The following is a 13,302-nucleotide window of genomic DNA, read 5'->3' on the forward strand; positions in this document are numbered from 1 at the left end:
TCTAGAAATGGGCAGTAGTTAACTACACTAGAGTTCTTATGTCATCATTACATTTAACATAAGTCATTAAAGTTGTTAAATGTAATGGTGACACAAAAACTTGGTAAATATAGAAAAGCTAGAAGCTTTAGATAAATTAGTTAACTGCATGTTTAGAAATATAATTAGAATAGTCAAAACTAATTTACTAATATTGTCTTGATATGCACTCTAATAATGCAATAGATTAAGCCAATATTATAGTAAATTAAGAAGATTGATTGAAATTATACAAAGATTAAGGTTTGGTGTAAAGTCATCAAGTACAGTTTGGCATTTTTACTTGTTTTCGACGATTATAGCATTTGAAATTTTTATATTGCCACACGCGTAAGGAAATGCATGGGTTGTTATGTAATTAGTGCCAGTTATTATTAAAATATTCTTTCTAATGAATTTCCTGGAGTGAGACTGGAAGGATTATCCATAATGTAAATATGTACTATACATTGGCCGTCCAGTCAACTATATACAATCTTACGGTACTACTTATGACGGTCTTTAGAACTAGTTAGTTGCCGTCATTGGCAGCAAATAACGGATTCTGAAGGCCATTGTTAGTATTGCCTTAAGGCTGGCCATCCAGTCAAACGTCTAAAACCAAATGGCAACATAGTTAGTTACAATATTACACTTGAACGATTGTACACGCTCCTGAAGAGATTTAAATATAAACACGCCGAAGTGGACAACTTATCGAGCAGAGGCAGAACCGAAAGTGGCATATTGACAGACACTTTTGGCACAATATAAAATAGGCTGCAATTTTTGCTTATCGTAAAAATAAATTGACTTATTGATAATTTTACTTCTCTGTGCCAAATAATTCAATGCCAATCAATAGAAGTTCATACTTTGTGAGAATGGAAGAGAGAACAGATTTTCTCTTCGCATAAGCATTCGTACATTTTTCTTTGTTTTATACTAAGTTTAAATTATGATGGATTGGACGCACTTTTATTCACGATGTGTTTTTAATAAATTTGTAATATTCTTCCTTCTCTAACTGATAAGAAATCGATTCCAAAATACATTTGCTATTTTATGAAGTTTTGTATGTTACGTTTGAATAAATATTAATTTAAGTGTCAATAAATATTTGCTTTATTGATTTTCTTAACAATACAAACAAGTGTGGTTTATGAAGTAGGAAAAGATAAGAGCTCTTCCATAAACCAAAATAGAACAGAAATATGTCACAAGTAATGCACACTAAAGCAATTAGTGTAATTTTTTTCCTCTTCCATTTTCATGAAATATGAACTAGTCTTTATTAAACAGAAAATAATTTCTATTGTGATGAATGTCTGTTGTGGAAAAATAGAACTCAAATACGTATGATCAAACTTCAATATAGTGCCAACGATTACTTGCAAATATATCTTATTCACAAAATATTAGAGAATACTCTCTAATATCCATAAACTACTAAATGCATGGTTTTGTATTAAAAGCACATTAAAAGTGATATGGTTTGCCAGTAACAAACTCAAATTTACATCCACGATAACAAAGAGTAAATACGAATTAATACTGTCAACGTCCTCTAGTAGCAATTTTGGAGATGAAAAAATGGTATGGCACTAAATTGAAGTACACTGATGTGAATTGAAATGTGTGTATAAATTAAAAGAAACTAGAAAACTGGAGAACCAAACCGAATATAAAACAATTAAATGTTTGCATAAAAATACCCGGTATGTTAAGTGAGGAAATTTATTTATAAAATAAACAATACTATCGATTATTTAAATAATTGAAACAATTTTGTGTAACGTAGGTACAAAAACCTAAATTATTGGACGTTCTATAAAATTTAATAAAGTTCTAATCGGGGACTCGCGACATCTCGAAACAATCATTTTCGTTTATTTACATTATATGAAATATTACACATTATAATAATTAACCACAGCTCCTATAATAATCGAATAGTTACACCACATGGTCAACCCAATTTTCACACTTCGTTTACGTCGACCAGAGGATTACTGTTGATGGCAGTCTGCGTTCCCGTCGTGTGGGTCTGCGGATGGATGGTTTGTGTGGCAGTCGAAAGCATGCTCGGGACCTGAGATGTCTGCTGAACGGATTCTCCGGGAGAACTTGTAGTCTGACCCACTGGAGGGTTTTCCAACAAGATCTGTTCTTTGTCTAAAGGAGTTCTGGTAGAAAGAAAAATATTCAATTCTAAGAAATATTATGCAGTCGGCAATATAAAATTCAGTCTTTGAAGATGTTCAATTTTTAGTAGCACATTAGGATAAAAATGAAAATCTACCCGTAACAATCACAAATTGCCTCTGTTCAAAATTTACTTTAAAAATCCCAAACCGACCTTAGAATGTTTGACTTTTATTTCATTGCATCAATATATATTTTATAATCTAAAAATAGAAGAAAATCAAAAATATACGCCAGTATTTTAATTAAAAAAAGATCTTACACTGTTAAATATATTCAATGTTCCAGAAATTGGTATACATTAAGAATATAAGTTCAATACAATGTGTACTTTGCGCTCGGTTTGTTTTGTGTGTTAAATTTAAGACATTCTGTGTATTTATATCAGAATGAAGTATAGTAACTAAGAAAGACATTAGTATTTCTGCAAATATTGTTTCATACTTCAGAACATACAGTAGATGCAGAATATCTTCCATACATTCTAAAAAATAAATTTGTTTCAAAATTTGCACACCACACATTCTAATGCTGGCTCTCTACTTAGTGTGATTTTGAAGCAATTCAATCACCTCTGTTACTGTTCATGGCATTAAATCGCCTTCTGTTAGAATCGCAGAATACTTTCTCAATAGAGTACTAGGACGATGTATATTTTTGAGTGAAGATTCTGTTGCAGCCAATTGGCATGCAGCATCCATAATTCCAAGTGTATGTGACAGCATATTTTTTGCTACTACCCTTAGCACTACATATAGTGGGATGTGGAAATTTCAAAAAGGTGCAAAAAAAATAGTAAATTCAGTAGCCCTTCATTATATCGTGCTTTATTTTTGTCCCCAAATTTTATAAGCACTCGATTCAATAAATTTTAAATTACCAATTGCCATTGAATTTCTTTTTGCAACAAAATATGGTCTTTTATTCCTACCATTGTCCTCGAAGCTACCACTGCAGGTGAAACAATAAATTCATTGAGATCTAAATAATTGATCCATCCTCCTGTTTTGCTTATCATTTGTTTCCTTTTGATATCAAAAGTTTATTTATTGATTTTTAGTACTGTCTCCTCATTTACAAGTTTCTATGAAATTTTGAATGGTGGTATGGCTGTTTACTTAAAGGTCAATTAATACCATATAACCACAAATAAAATTCACTATTGTAAAACTAAGCTATCAGAAATAATTGCTAATGAAAGAACAGAGGATAGAGATTCGATATAATGTATAATCTGTTTAGTAAAGCCCAGAATTTTTATTATATCATGCCTTTCCTTTGTCTCCTGACAAGTGCGATATAATGAGGGGTTACTGTACAAGATTTTAAAAATTAAATTGAAAAATAGCAAAACTTTCGACTTAAAATAAAGTTTTATGTCATTTTAAAACATTCCCATAATTCATTGCCAATTGCGCAAAGTGTGTAGGCACAAAGTGTGTTTAGGCACAATTGTGATGTTAAGTGAAGAGCCAGTATAAAGAACATGTTTTTACTGTTTTGTCCATCATGTGTGTTCAGTAGTTTTAAGTCTAAAAATTTTAGAAAAGTATTAATGAAGATAATTAGAAAAATATCAGCTGTTTTGAACAATTTAGAACAATAAGCTGTTTAGAAAAATATCAGCTGTTATAAAAACAACTTTTGATAAAATAAAATTGCATACAGATTTTACAGACTAATTCTAACTGTAATTAGCTACTGAAAAAAATGTATAGATAATGATTACTTACGCTGGTCGACAGATACAGAGACAGCCTCTGTTTGTTCCATAAATAAGACCTTGACCAGGCTGAGGTAGCCATCGGACAGAATTCAAACTCACTTGTAGTTGCTGGCCAAGACCTTGCTGACTGAGATTGCGTACATGCTGTAATTATATAGTGTAAATTACATTAATAATGAGATACTCAACAATATTAAATAAAATATTATGATAACATTATATCAAACATTGAACCATGAATTTGGAAAAGAATGCATAATTAAATCATGAGGTAAACATATATAATGAGCAGAAATTACAGTCTGTTTTACAAATAAAATTTATTTTACTTATTAAATAATTTTAGAATAAAGATAAATTTATTACAAAATAGTAATACAATCTAATGATTAGAAATTAATTAATTAATTAGTAAATAAATAGAGAAATTTGGAAGAAATGACAGATCTAGAGCAGAACTTGAACTCTCTATCAGACAAATATTTTATTAGCTACGCTATCCACATTTCTCCTTTGGATGTATGTGTAATTTAAAATTATAACACAACTGTATGGATAAACTTATCTCTACATTTCTTTCAGTTAAAAAATTTATTAAAAATTTTCTCGGCAGATGGTAATTTAGATTAAAATTAAAATTGAAGACTAAGAAGAAGCATTTGAATGTATGAAAGTCAGAGAAAAAGAAATTTTTATCTTGTAACATTCTCATTCATTATACCTTAAATAAAGATTTGTGCTATTGTAAGTAAGAAATTTGAATCAAAATCAATGACTATAAGAAAATAAATTTTTAAAATTTGACTAATTCTTTGTATTTGACTCGCATCCCTACAATCCACAAGCTAAAATGACCCAGAATATTTTAGGTCTAGCACGAGCCCTGATTCGGCAGCTCAATATTATCATTCTTTTTTAATCGGCTCTCATTAGTTTATTCTATTTAAATCCCGGAACACCAAGACATGCAGCCTGATTTTTCATTTTGGTGTTAAAAAACTTCTGATTTGCATCACTGTATGCAAAAATTTTTCCAAAAATGAAATTTTGTTCCAGAGACTAGTAAATTCTTCAATTTTTAAAGGTTAACAGGAAATTTTGGAACAACAAAAAACCAAAAAGTAAGCTATCGATAAAAACTGCATTTAGTCATTATTAATCCTTAAATTTTTACTTACTGTCAAAACTGCTTTAAAGGTCACTTTCAGAGCACATAAATGGCCTCTAGATAAAAGTGATCTTTCAATTACAAGAGCAACTAATTTTTATTTGTCACTAAAACCTTACAAAAACTCCATTATTTATTTAAATTGTTAATCTTTGCTTAACCTTTTCTAAAATTTAAGATAATTAGATCCAAGTGTTTTGAAATAATAGAATTCAACAAGTAAAAACCTAAATCCTTCCTAAAGTAAAAATCTAAAACCTTTTGTAATCAAAAAAGTTTATTGTATTAATTTACACAATATGTTATATGTTTTTTCATAATAAATCCTGTCAACATTACTTAAGAAACTTACTTACCAATAATGTATTGCATTTATTATTTGATTCTAATTTAAATATCTGAGCAACCGTCTGTAAAAAAAAAAGTAATAATAATAAATTTAACTACAATCTTTAATTAATCTTATAATATAGAAAATTCTAGAAATAATCAAATCATATTGCCTGAATAATAATTATTCAGCCATGTCATTTGATTATTTATTATGCCTAGTTCTTGACTAATAATTATCATCGGGCTAGTATATTAATAATAATCATATAATTTATTTTTAATTTTTAAATTTAATACAAGCCTAATTAACTATCTTTGGTCCAAATTTCATAATATTTGTATAGTTCATTATAAAAGAATATATAAACATTTATAAAATAAGATTTAAATATATACTTTTAATTCCAGAAACTTTAAATCAATCAACAAGAAATAAAATATGAAACACACAAAAATGTCTTACGACTAGCTATAGATCATACTTTGTACAAAAAATTTACATACTTAATAAAAATTTTAAGCATTATGGAATGACAATAAACACAATTTCTATTTTGTTCCGATAATAATTAAAGAAAATCTTACTTCTCGTTCCGCAGATGATAAATAGAGACGAGAGGAACCTAATCCAACTATGATGTATCTACCGAGAGGAGATAAACTGACCGAGATAACGGTCGGTCCAAATTTCCACGTGTATAAACACTGACCCAAACTATGAGACTGAAGTGAATATATAGATAATGTAACGGCATGCCTCAGTCCGTTAGTTGTAGGAATGAGAGCGGCCAGAAGCTGTCCATCGCGTGAAATGTCTACGCTTGCATCGTTATGTATTTTACACTTTGGTACGACCACATTCCAATTAGCTGAAAATATAAATAATTTATTTGTAGATTTTTTAATCTATTTATTAAAATAAGCTGATAAAACAATCAAAAGTAAACATGTAGATTACGAAACAAATACTAAGTTTTGCATAATTTTTAATTAATAATAATTGTATTCTTTTTATCAAGGACTGTTTGAAAATGTAAAGGTACTGTACTTAACTATAGAAAAATTGAGTTGGACAGTTAATGTATCTGTATCAAGCAGCTTAGTTGTATGCCATCTTTAGTAGAAAATATAGCAAGCGGGCTATTAATTTATCAAATATAAAATTTGTTTTAATTACTGTATGTCTGAATGTCTTGAAAATTAGAATGATGTCTAACTAGCATAACCAGTAATGTGCCCCTCCATTCCTTAAGAAATGCAGGATTTTTTATTCACATTTTTTGAAATTCTTCATAAAATTACTTCTATAATGAATTTCAAGCCTTTTATCTTAAAAAGAAAATGAAACACAAATTAAATTACTTAGTCACACTGTTTACATTTGAGTTCCAATCCAAATCATACCTTTCTATCAGCATTTTCTATCATACAGTCGACCCCCCTATAATTACGATTCCTATAAAACTACGAAAAAATTGCTACCGGTATCCGTAAAAAATAGTAAAAGTTCCCTATAAACACCTCAAACGTCATCGGGCAGCCGAACTACTTTCCCGCCGTCCGTAGCGCCACGCTACGGAGAGATTTCTATCGTCTGGACAGTATTATATAAATTATATATAAATTAGGTACTGTACATATAATTATATATTAATTATATATAAATTAGGTACTGTATATATAATTATATATTAACTTATTGTAACTTTGTTATAATTAAATATATAATTTCCGCCGTCTAGCGTGGCGCCACGCTACGGAGATTTTTACGCTAACTATCGTCTGTCAGTATGTAAATTAGGTACCGTAAGTCTAATACAGTACTGTAATTTTATACATTTCTTGTGAAAGAAACATTTCTTATTCAACGGCGATTAAAATTATTTATATTAATGATGTCTCCGAAGTTCTACGAAGTTTTCACAGAAAAATAAGTTGTTAGAAATCGGCCGCTCTTTGCTGAGCTGTTCCGCGACGAAAACAATGTTGAGCAATGGCAATGTCGAATGGTGACACTCGGTAAGTAATCCTACAATTTTTTGTTTATAGCGTAGTTTATACGGATTATTCCCAAAAAATATATACGTGTTTTGGAAATGTTGAGTCGGATTAGTCTAGAATCGATTAATTTTATGGAAGAAAATCTTTCAAACAGCCGTAGTCCGTAAACTTGACACGTGTCGGGTTGTGATTGGAAGGATTCGTAAGAAAGCGGATTCCTAGAGAATGGAACGTATCTCTATCTTATAGGGGGGGTCGACTGTATTTAATTAAACTAAACATTAATTTCTAATTATTAATGTTTATATAAGATGGTGGGGATACTTCCTATGTTTAGCCAAATTCTAACATTAATGATTTAATTATAAAATTAGTGTTAATGTAGTGTAAATAATCTGGTAGTTTCAGTTTAAGTCCAATAATGAGATCTGGTATTATATATATATCAAATTCATTTTACATCTTGGTTAATATGCAGAAATTTTTCGTTTATGAACAACTGATCTGTAAGTAATTATAAAATATTCATCAATTAAAATATGTTTTCAATTTAAAGCTAATTTTCAATAGTTATGGGGGTCTTCCTCCCATAAGATAACTGCTTTTCAGTTGCTTTTTCACCAATTATTAGATATTCGACAATTATCAAAATGCATTTTATAGAATGTCAGAACGACTTTTAGAAGAAACGGTGTTACGAAATATTTTATTATTCTGTATTACATTCAAATTTATAGTGTACAAATCATTTTACAATTCTTGGCTATGGGTTACATATTGTCCAAATGGGGCTCTGGACTATTTAAACAGACTATGCACCAGTGATCATATAAATTGTACCCTTCACATACCACATACGCTCATCCTTGCTACTGTACCTCACAGCAACCCTACCAAGATTCATGGACCCTACTCTTAATAAGATTTGTGGTTATTCTTTTTCACTAAATGATTTTAACAAATACAGATTTAAATTCTTATCAGTTGTTTAAAGAATTAATTTTTAAGATATTCTACACTTTACTTACCATTGCGAATGCAAGGCATCTGACATTTCGAGAAATCCCACGATTGAATTCGATGAGTGATATGATGGGCAGTTTCGTGTATTCCAATAAATGATCCTTAAAATCAAAAATAAATAAATAAGTTTAGAATATTAATTCACTTTATTTTTAAATTTTATTAAGTGGCTTATCATTTTATTAACAACATTCTCTTTTTAATGATTTGCAAAAAATATCAAATTTTAATCAATTTATACCCAAGTAATTTGACTCTTGCAAAAAGTTAATTTAACACATTATGTGTGATAAATTGTATGTTGAAATGTTCGCTTTAAAACACAAAAGATCCTTATTACTTTCTAACTCTAAGAGCCAATTAGATTAAATAGCAAGATATCTACTGTATGCTGAAAAATTTAATAATAATGCTCTCCGACGACAAGTTTTTCACCTTGCAAATATTTTAAAAATTTTGTAAATCTAATCAAAAATTCTTTAATAGTTTATATTTCTACTAACATACTACCAGAGATATATTCTTGACATGTCTTCACAGAATTAAACAAAAACAAAATTAATGTGTATTAATTGTAATCAACACCACCATAATGTAAAAAAATATTTTAGCAGCTTTTAAATAATAATTAAAATGTTACAACACTAGTTTTGTTAATATGTTACGAACATATTTTCTTCAATTTTCCAAAATGGAATGTATCAAATGCTATTAATTGAATATTTTTTAAATCCAAACATCTTTGTCTTACTTCGAATGTAGTTCTTTCTTAACGTATCCTATACATAGCCGTTGATACTGCATGGTCGAGTCTGCATTGTTTAAGAAAGATAAATTGTTTTTTCATCTTCAACTTGACGGTGCACTTTATTACCGATTTGCCAACTGACGGACCAAAATGCTGTACAAAAATTGATGACGAATTGTACATACCATCAGGTTGCCGAAAACTAAGAAATCAATTTTTCTTTCTCAAACAATGCAGACTCAATCAAACAGTAGTAATGGCTACATATAGGATATATTAAGAAAGAACTATATTCAAAGTGAATGTAAAGATAAAGGCATTTTAAATTTCATTAATAGAACTTTATACATTCCATTTTGAAAACTTGAAGCTAAGAAGTTTTTATAAAAAAAAAAATTTTTCTTCAGAATTAAAACAATTTGGCTTCCTGAATTATGCAGCAAAATTATCACCACAAAATGAACAATTTTTCAATGGAGATAATAATGCTACATAACTAGTATTTATTAGTTAATTGTTTAATGGTATCTAATTTTCTTTTCTATGATTCCTGCCCTTTAATTACAGTTTAATACATCTGAGAATAATACTAAAGTTACATATAGTTATATATGACCAAAAGATCTATTTTTATCGTTGATATAAATTGATAAAACAATTATAAATAAATTAAAATAAAATAGTTTGATAATGTACTCTTATCTCAAATAACTACACTTAAAAATTAAATATTTGGCTGAAGCTGAAATGAAACTGATTAGGACCTTGGCTCCAAAGCCCCTAATGGAAGGAATCCATAATGGTATGATTAAAAAAATTGCCTTCTTAGTGCCCACAGACAGAAAAAGTTAAAAAAAACTTAATTTGAGAATTTTATTTTGATAAAATTTTCATAAAAAAAGGCAATAAACTTTTCCCCCACATTTAAGATTTTAACTGAGCTAACCTTAACACTATATACTATACATTAGTATTATAGGATGTATTTGGCATAAGCTTTTGAATTGGAATTATGTAGATTCAAGATTTCTACAATATTAAAAAGTCTGTTAACTGCTTGAGGTCTTTTTAAGCATTTGGTTACATCTGTAGCAAAAATAAAAACCAAACTAGTGAAACAAGTACAGTAGAATCAACTTATTGTAAACATGGATATTGTTGTTGTTCATCTAATATCAGAATTATCGTATCCCAAATGTAAAGTTAAATTATAAAACAGTGTAATTGGAGTTTCGGTTATCATTATCCTTGATTAAATAGGCATTTTTAAGCCTTCTTTTCACTCTATTAACATTTAATCATTATCAGTTATTATTGTATCAATCTTAACTAGTGCTTAAACATTTAACATTTATAGCAGGGGTGTCCAACCCGCGGCCCAAGGCAAGTTTCAATGCGGCCCAATAAACATGTAAACCAGGGGTGGCCAACATGCGGCCCGCCGGGAGTCGTGTTGCGGCCCGCGGAGCTAGGTCAAATGAACATAAATGTTAACTTTATTGTAATATCACCAAATGAACATTAGAAGAGTTAAGAAGGTTTGGAAGAGTTCTATGAAACGTATTTGGACAAGGATAAATATCTTGCGTTTTACAATCATGCTCTGTCAATGGTTACGCTATTTGGAAACACGTATGCGTGTGAACAACTTTTTAGTCGCATGAAGTATATCAAATCACAAGTGAGAACACGAATTACTGATGTTCATTTGGAAAACTGTTTGCGTGTAGCGACAACATCAGTCCAGGTCAATTTTGATGCACTTACTTGTTAGTTCTGTAAAACAAAGTCAAATTTTTAAATTGTCTAATAAATATGTTTCTCGGTTATTAAATAAATGATTCTCGGTTATGTTTTATTTTCTTCAAAAAAATAAATATACCTATTTTTTGTGTTTTTTTTACATTAAATCAGGCAAGTGTTTGACCACGATCTCACCTACTGGAAAGCAACGACGTGGATGAAAGTGTAGCACGCTTGCTTGTTTACTTTAATTAAAAAAAAATTAGGTGCGTGGCCCGGCAGGAAATATTATTTTTGAAATTTGGCCCTCCTGCTAAAAAGGTTGGCCACCCCTGGTGTAAACAAAACTGACAAAATGTTTTAATTTTTTTTATTATTTATCTATTTCAACGGCATAAACTCAAAAAAGGAGTTTCACAAAGCCATAAACCTTTATTCGTATTTTATTCTTGAATGGAAAAGAAATATTTTCAAATACTTGGAAATGTGTGAATGAGGAAGGCTTACTAAATAAAGCTGGAGTTGTGACTCAAAGGATTATAGATCCAAATTTGGGAAAAGGAGGGAAAGATGAGAAAAACAAAAGATGTAGTAGTGAGAAAGGTTAAATAGATCTTCTGTTGACCCTTAATTTTCCAACCTTTCTCACTATTTTATCTTTTGTCCTTTCTCTCCTTTCCTTGCACTTGGGTTTATAATCCTTTGATTCACAACTCCAGCTTTATTTAGTATTTTTTCCAACGTTGCAAGATTTGGCTACATTGCGCCAAATGTGGCTATTTTTTTTGTTTGACGTAAAAAATATCATTTGGCGCTTTGGCTACTTTTGGGCTACATATTATTTATATTAGTTGAATAAAAATGCACTTTAAAATGGTATTTCGTTGCTTATTATTAATTAGAGACTCAAATAAAACAAATATTTGTGTTTTTCAAATAAATTTTTGTCTCCTTCATAATAAATGGATTTATCTATTTCTAAGTAAAAATTGAAAGTGTTTGTAGAAGCAATTTTTAAAATATCCTTTTTCTTGATAAAGTTTTAATACTTATTATTATAATCTAGACATGTTAATCCTTAAATACACTCGTATATTGAACCACAAGTATATATTATATGTACAGTACTTGTGGCCAGTGGCGTAGCGCGGGTGTCAGTCGCCCGGGGCGGAGGAAAATTTCACCGCCCCCTTATTTAGGTATCTCAATTTAAAAGACTAAAATTCAGTTTTGTCACATCATAAGTAATGAAAAATTCCGTGCTAGTGTTGCCACCTTTTTAAAATCGTCGACCCGGACGGCAGGTGAGGTTTGTTCGAACAGAATTCCTGACGCATGCGTATATCATTTTGCGATGCGAAGAATAATTTGCAGTGCATGCCGGTTCTAAATCAGTTACAGTTAGCGACTAGGGAGACTTGGATAGGAGTAACGCAAGTGACCTAGCTCTATTGGACATTGGAGGTGTATATGATTACAAATGAATCGCACAATCAAAGAAAGAAAAAACAAAAAACAAAAATAAAAAAAGGTCAACAGGTTGCACACGATATCCCCGGACGGCGAGTCGATTCGCGGACTATCCAGATGGATGGTAACACTATTGCCGTGCTCATTTCAATCAGTCCAAGTCGTAGGTGGACGAAAATATGAGATAAAATGATTCAAATTCTTACAAGATATTATTATTATTTATAGTGAAATTTTGTCGCCCCCTAAAAAATGCCGCCCCTGCCGCCCCCCTACGCCACGCTACTGCTGGTGGCCCAAAACTCCTTGACTTCTTCTAATGCGGCCCAGAGAAACAAAAAGGTTAGACACCCCTGATTTATAGCATTAATCATTATTTGTTTGTAGTTATATTTAATAATTGACTACATCAAGGTTGCAAAGAAAAACGGGAATCACACTCTCTTGGTGGCTATAGATTTTAAGGGTGCCTTCGACCATGTCTGGTGGCCAGAGGTACTATACCAGCTCAGCAACTCCAACTGTCCAGGTAACCTATACAGGATCCTCCGCAGCTATCTGGAGGATTGGAGTGCAGCCATCTACAACAATGGCACTCTAATCTATGGGAGGTCTATCAACAGGGGGTATCCACAGGGCTCCAAATCGGGGCCTTTTCTGTGGAACACTCTTTACAACAGCCTTCTACAGTTGCAAGAGGAGTCACCGTACAACAATGACCCAAGGGTATGCCGACAATATGGTTATTGTCATGTCACACCCGAATCAAGGGAAGCTCCAAGACAATATGAACCAAATTTTATCAAAAGTGCATCAGTGGAGTGAGCATGTAAACCGACTCATAAACTACAGTAAATGTAAAAGTAT

At 30.7% G+C, this 13,302-nt stretch overlaps 1 protein-coding gene across 1 annotated transcript in view; it reads right to left on the minus strand.

The window, feature by feature from the left end:
- Positions 1-1,886: 1,886 nt before the first annotated feature.
- LOC111614818 overlaps positions 1,887-13,302 on the minus strand; it is a 35,446-nt gene continuing 24,030 nt past the window's right edge. Inside the window, exons 11-15 of the mRNA XM_023356183.1 lie at positions 8,480-8,575; positions 6,036-6,319; positions 5,474-5,527; positions 3,957-4,093; positions 1,887-2,204 (exon numbers count right to left, since the gene is read on the minus strand). Of these exons, the coding sequence (XP_023211951.1) occupies positions 2,000-2,204; positions 3,957-4,093; positions 5,474-5,527; positions 6,036-6,319; positions 8,480-8,575 (776 nt within the window). The 3' untranslated portion in view covers positions 1,887-1,999. The remainder of the gene's footprint in view (positions 2,205-3,956; positions 4,094-5,473; positions 5,528-6,035; positions 6,320-8,479; positions 8,576-13,302) is intronic.

Source organism: Centruroides sculpturatus, unplaced genomic scaffold (assembly GCF_000671375.1).
Source record: "Centruroides sculpturatus isolate CEXI.00-Female unplaced genomic scaffold, Cexi_2.0 scaffold2297, whole genome shotgun sequence".
Classification (NCBI taxonomy): domain Eukaryota; kingdom Metazoa; phylum Arthropoda; class Arachnida; order Scorpiones; family Buthidae; genus Centruroides; species Centruroides sculpturatus.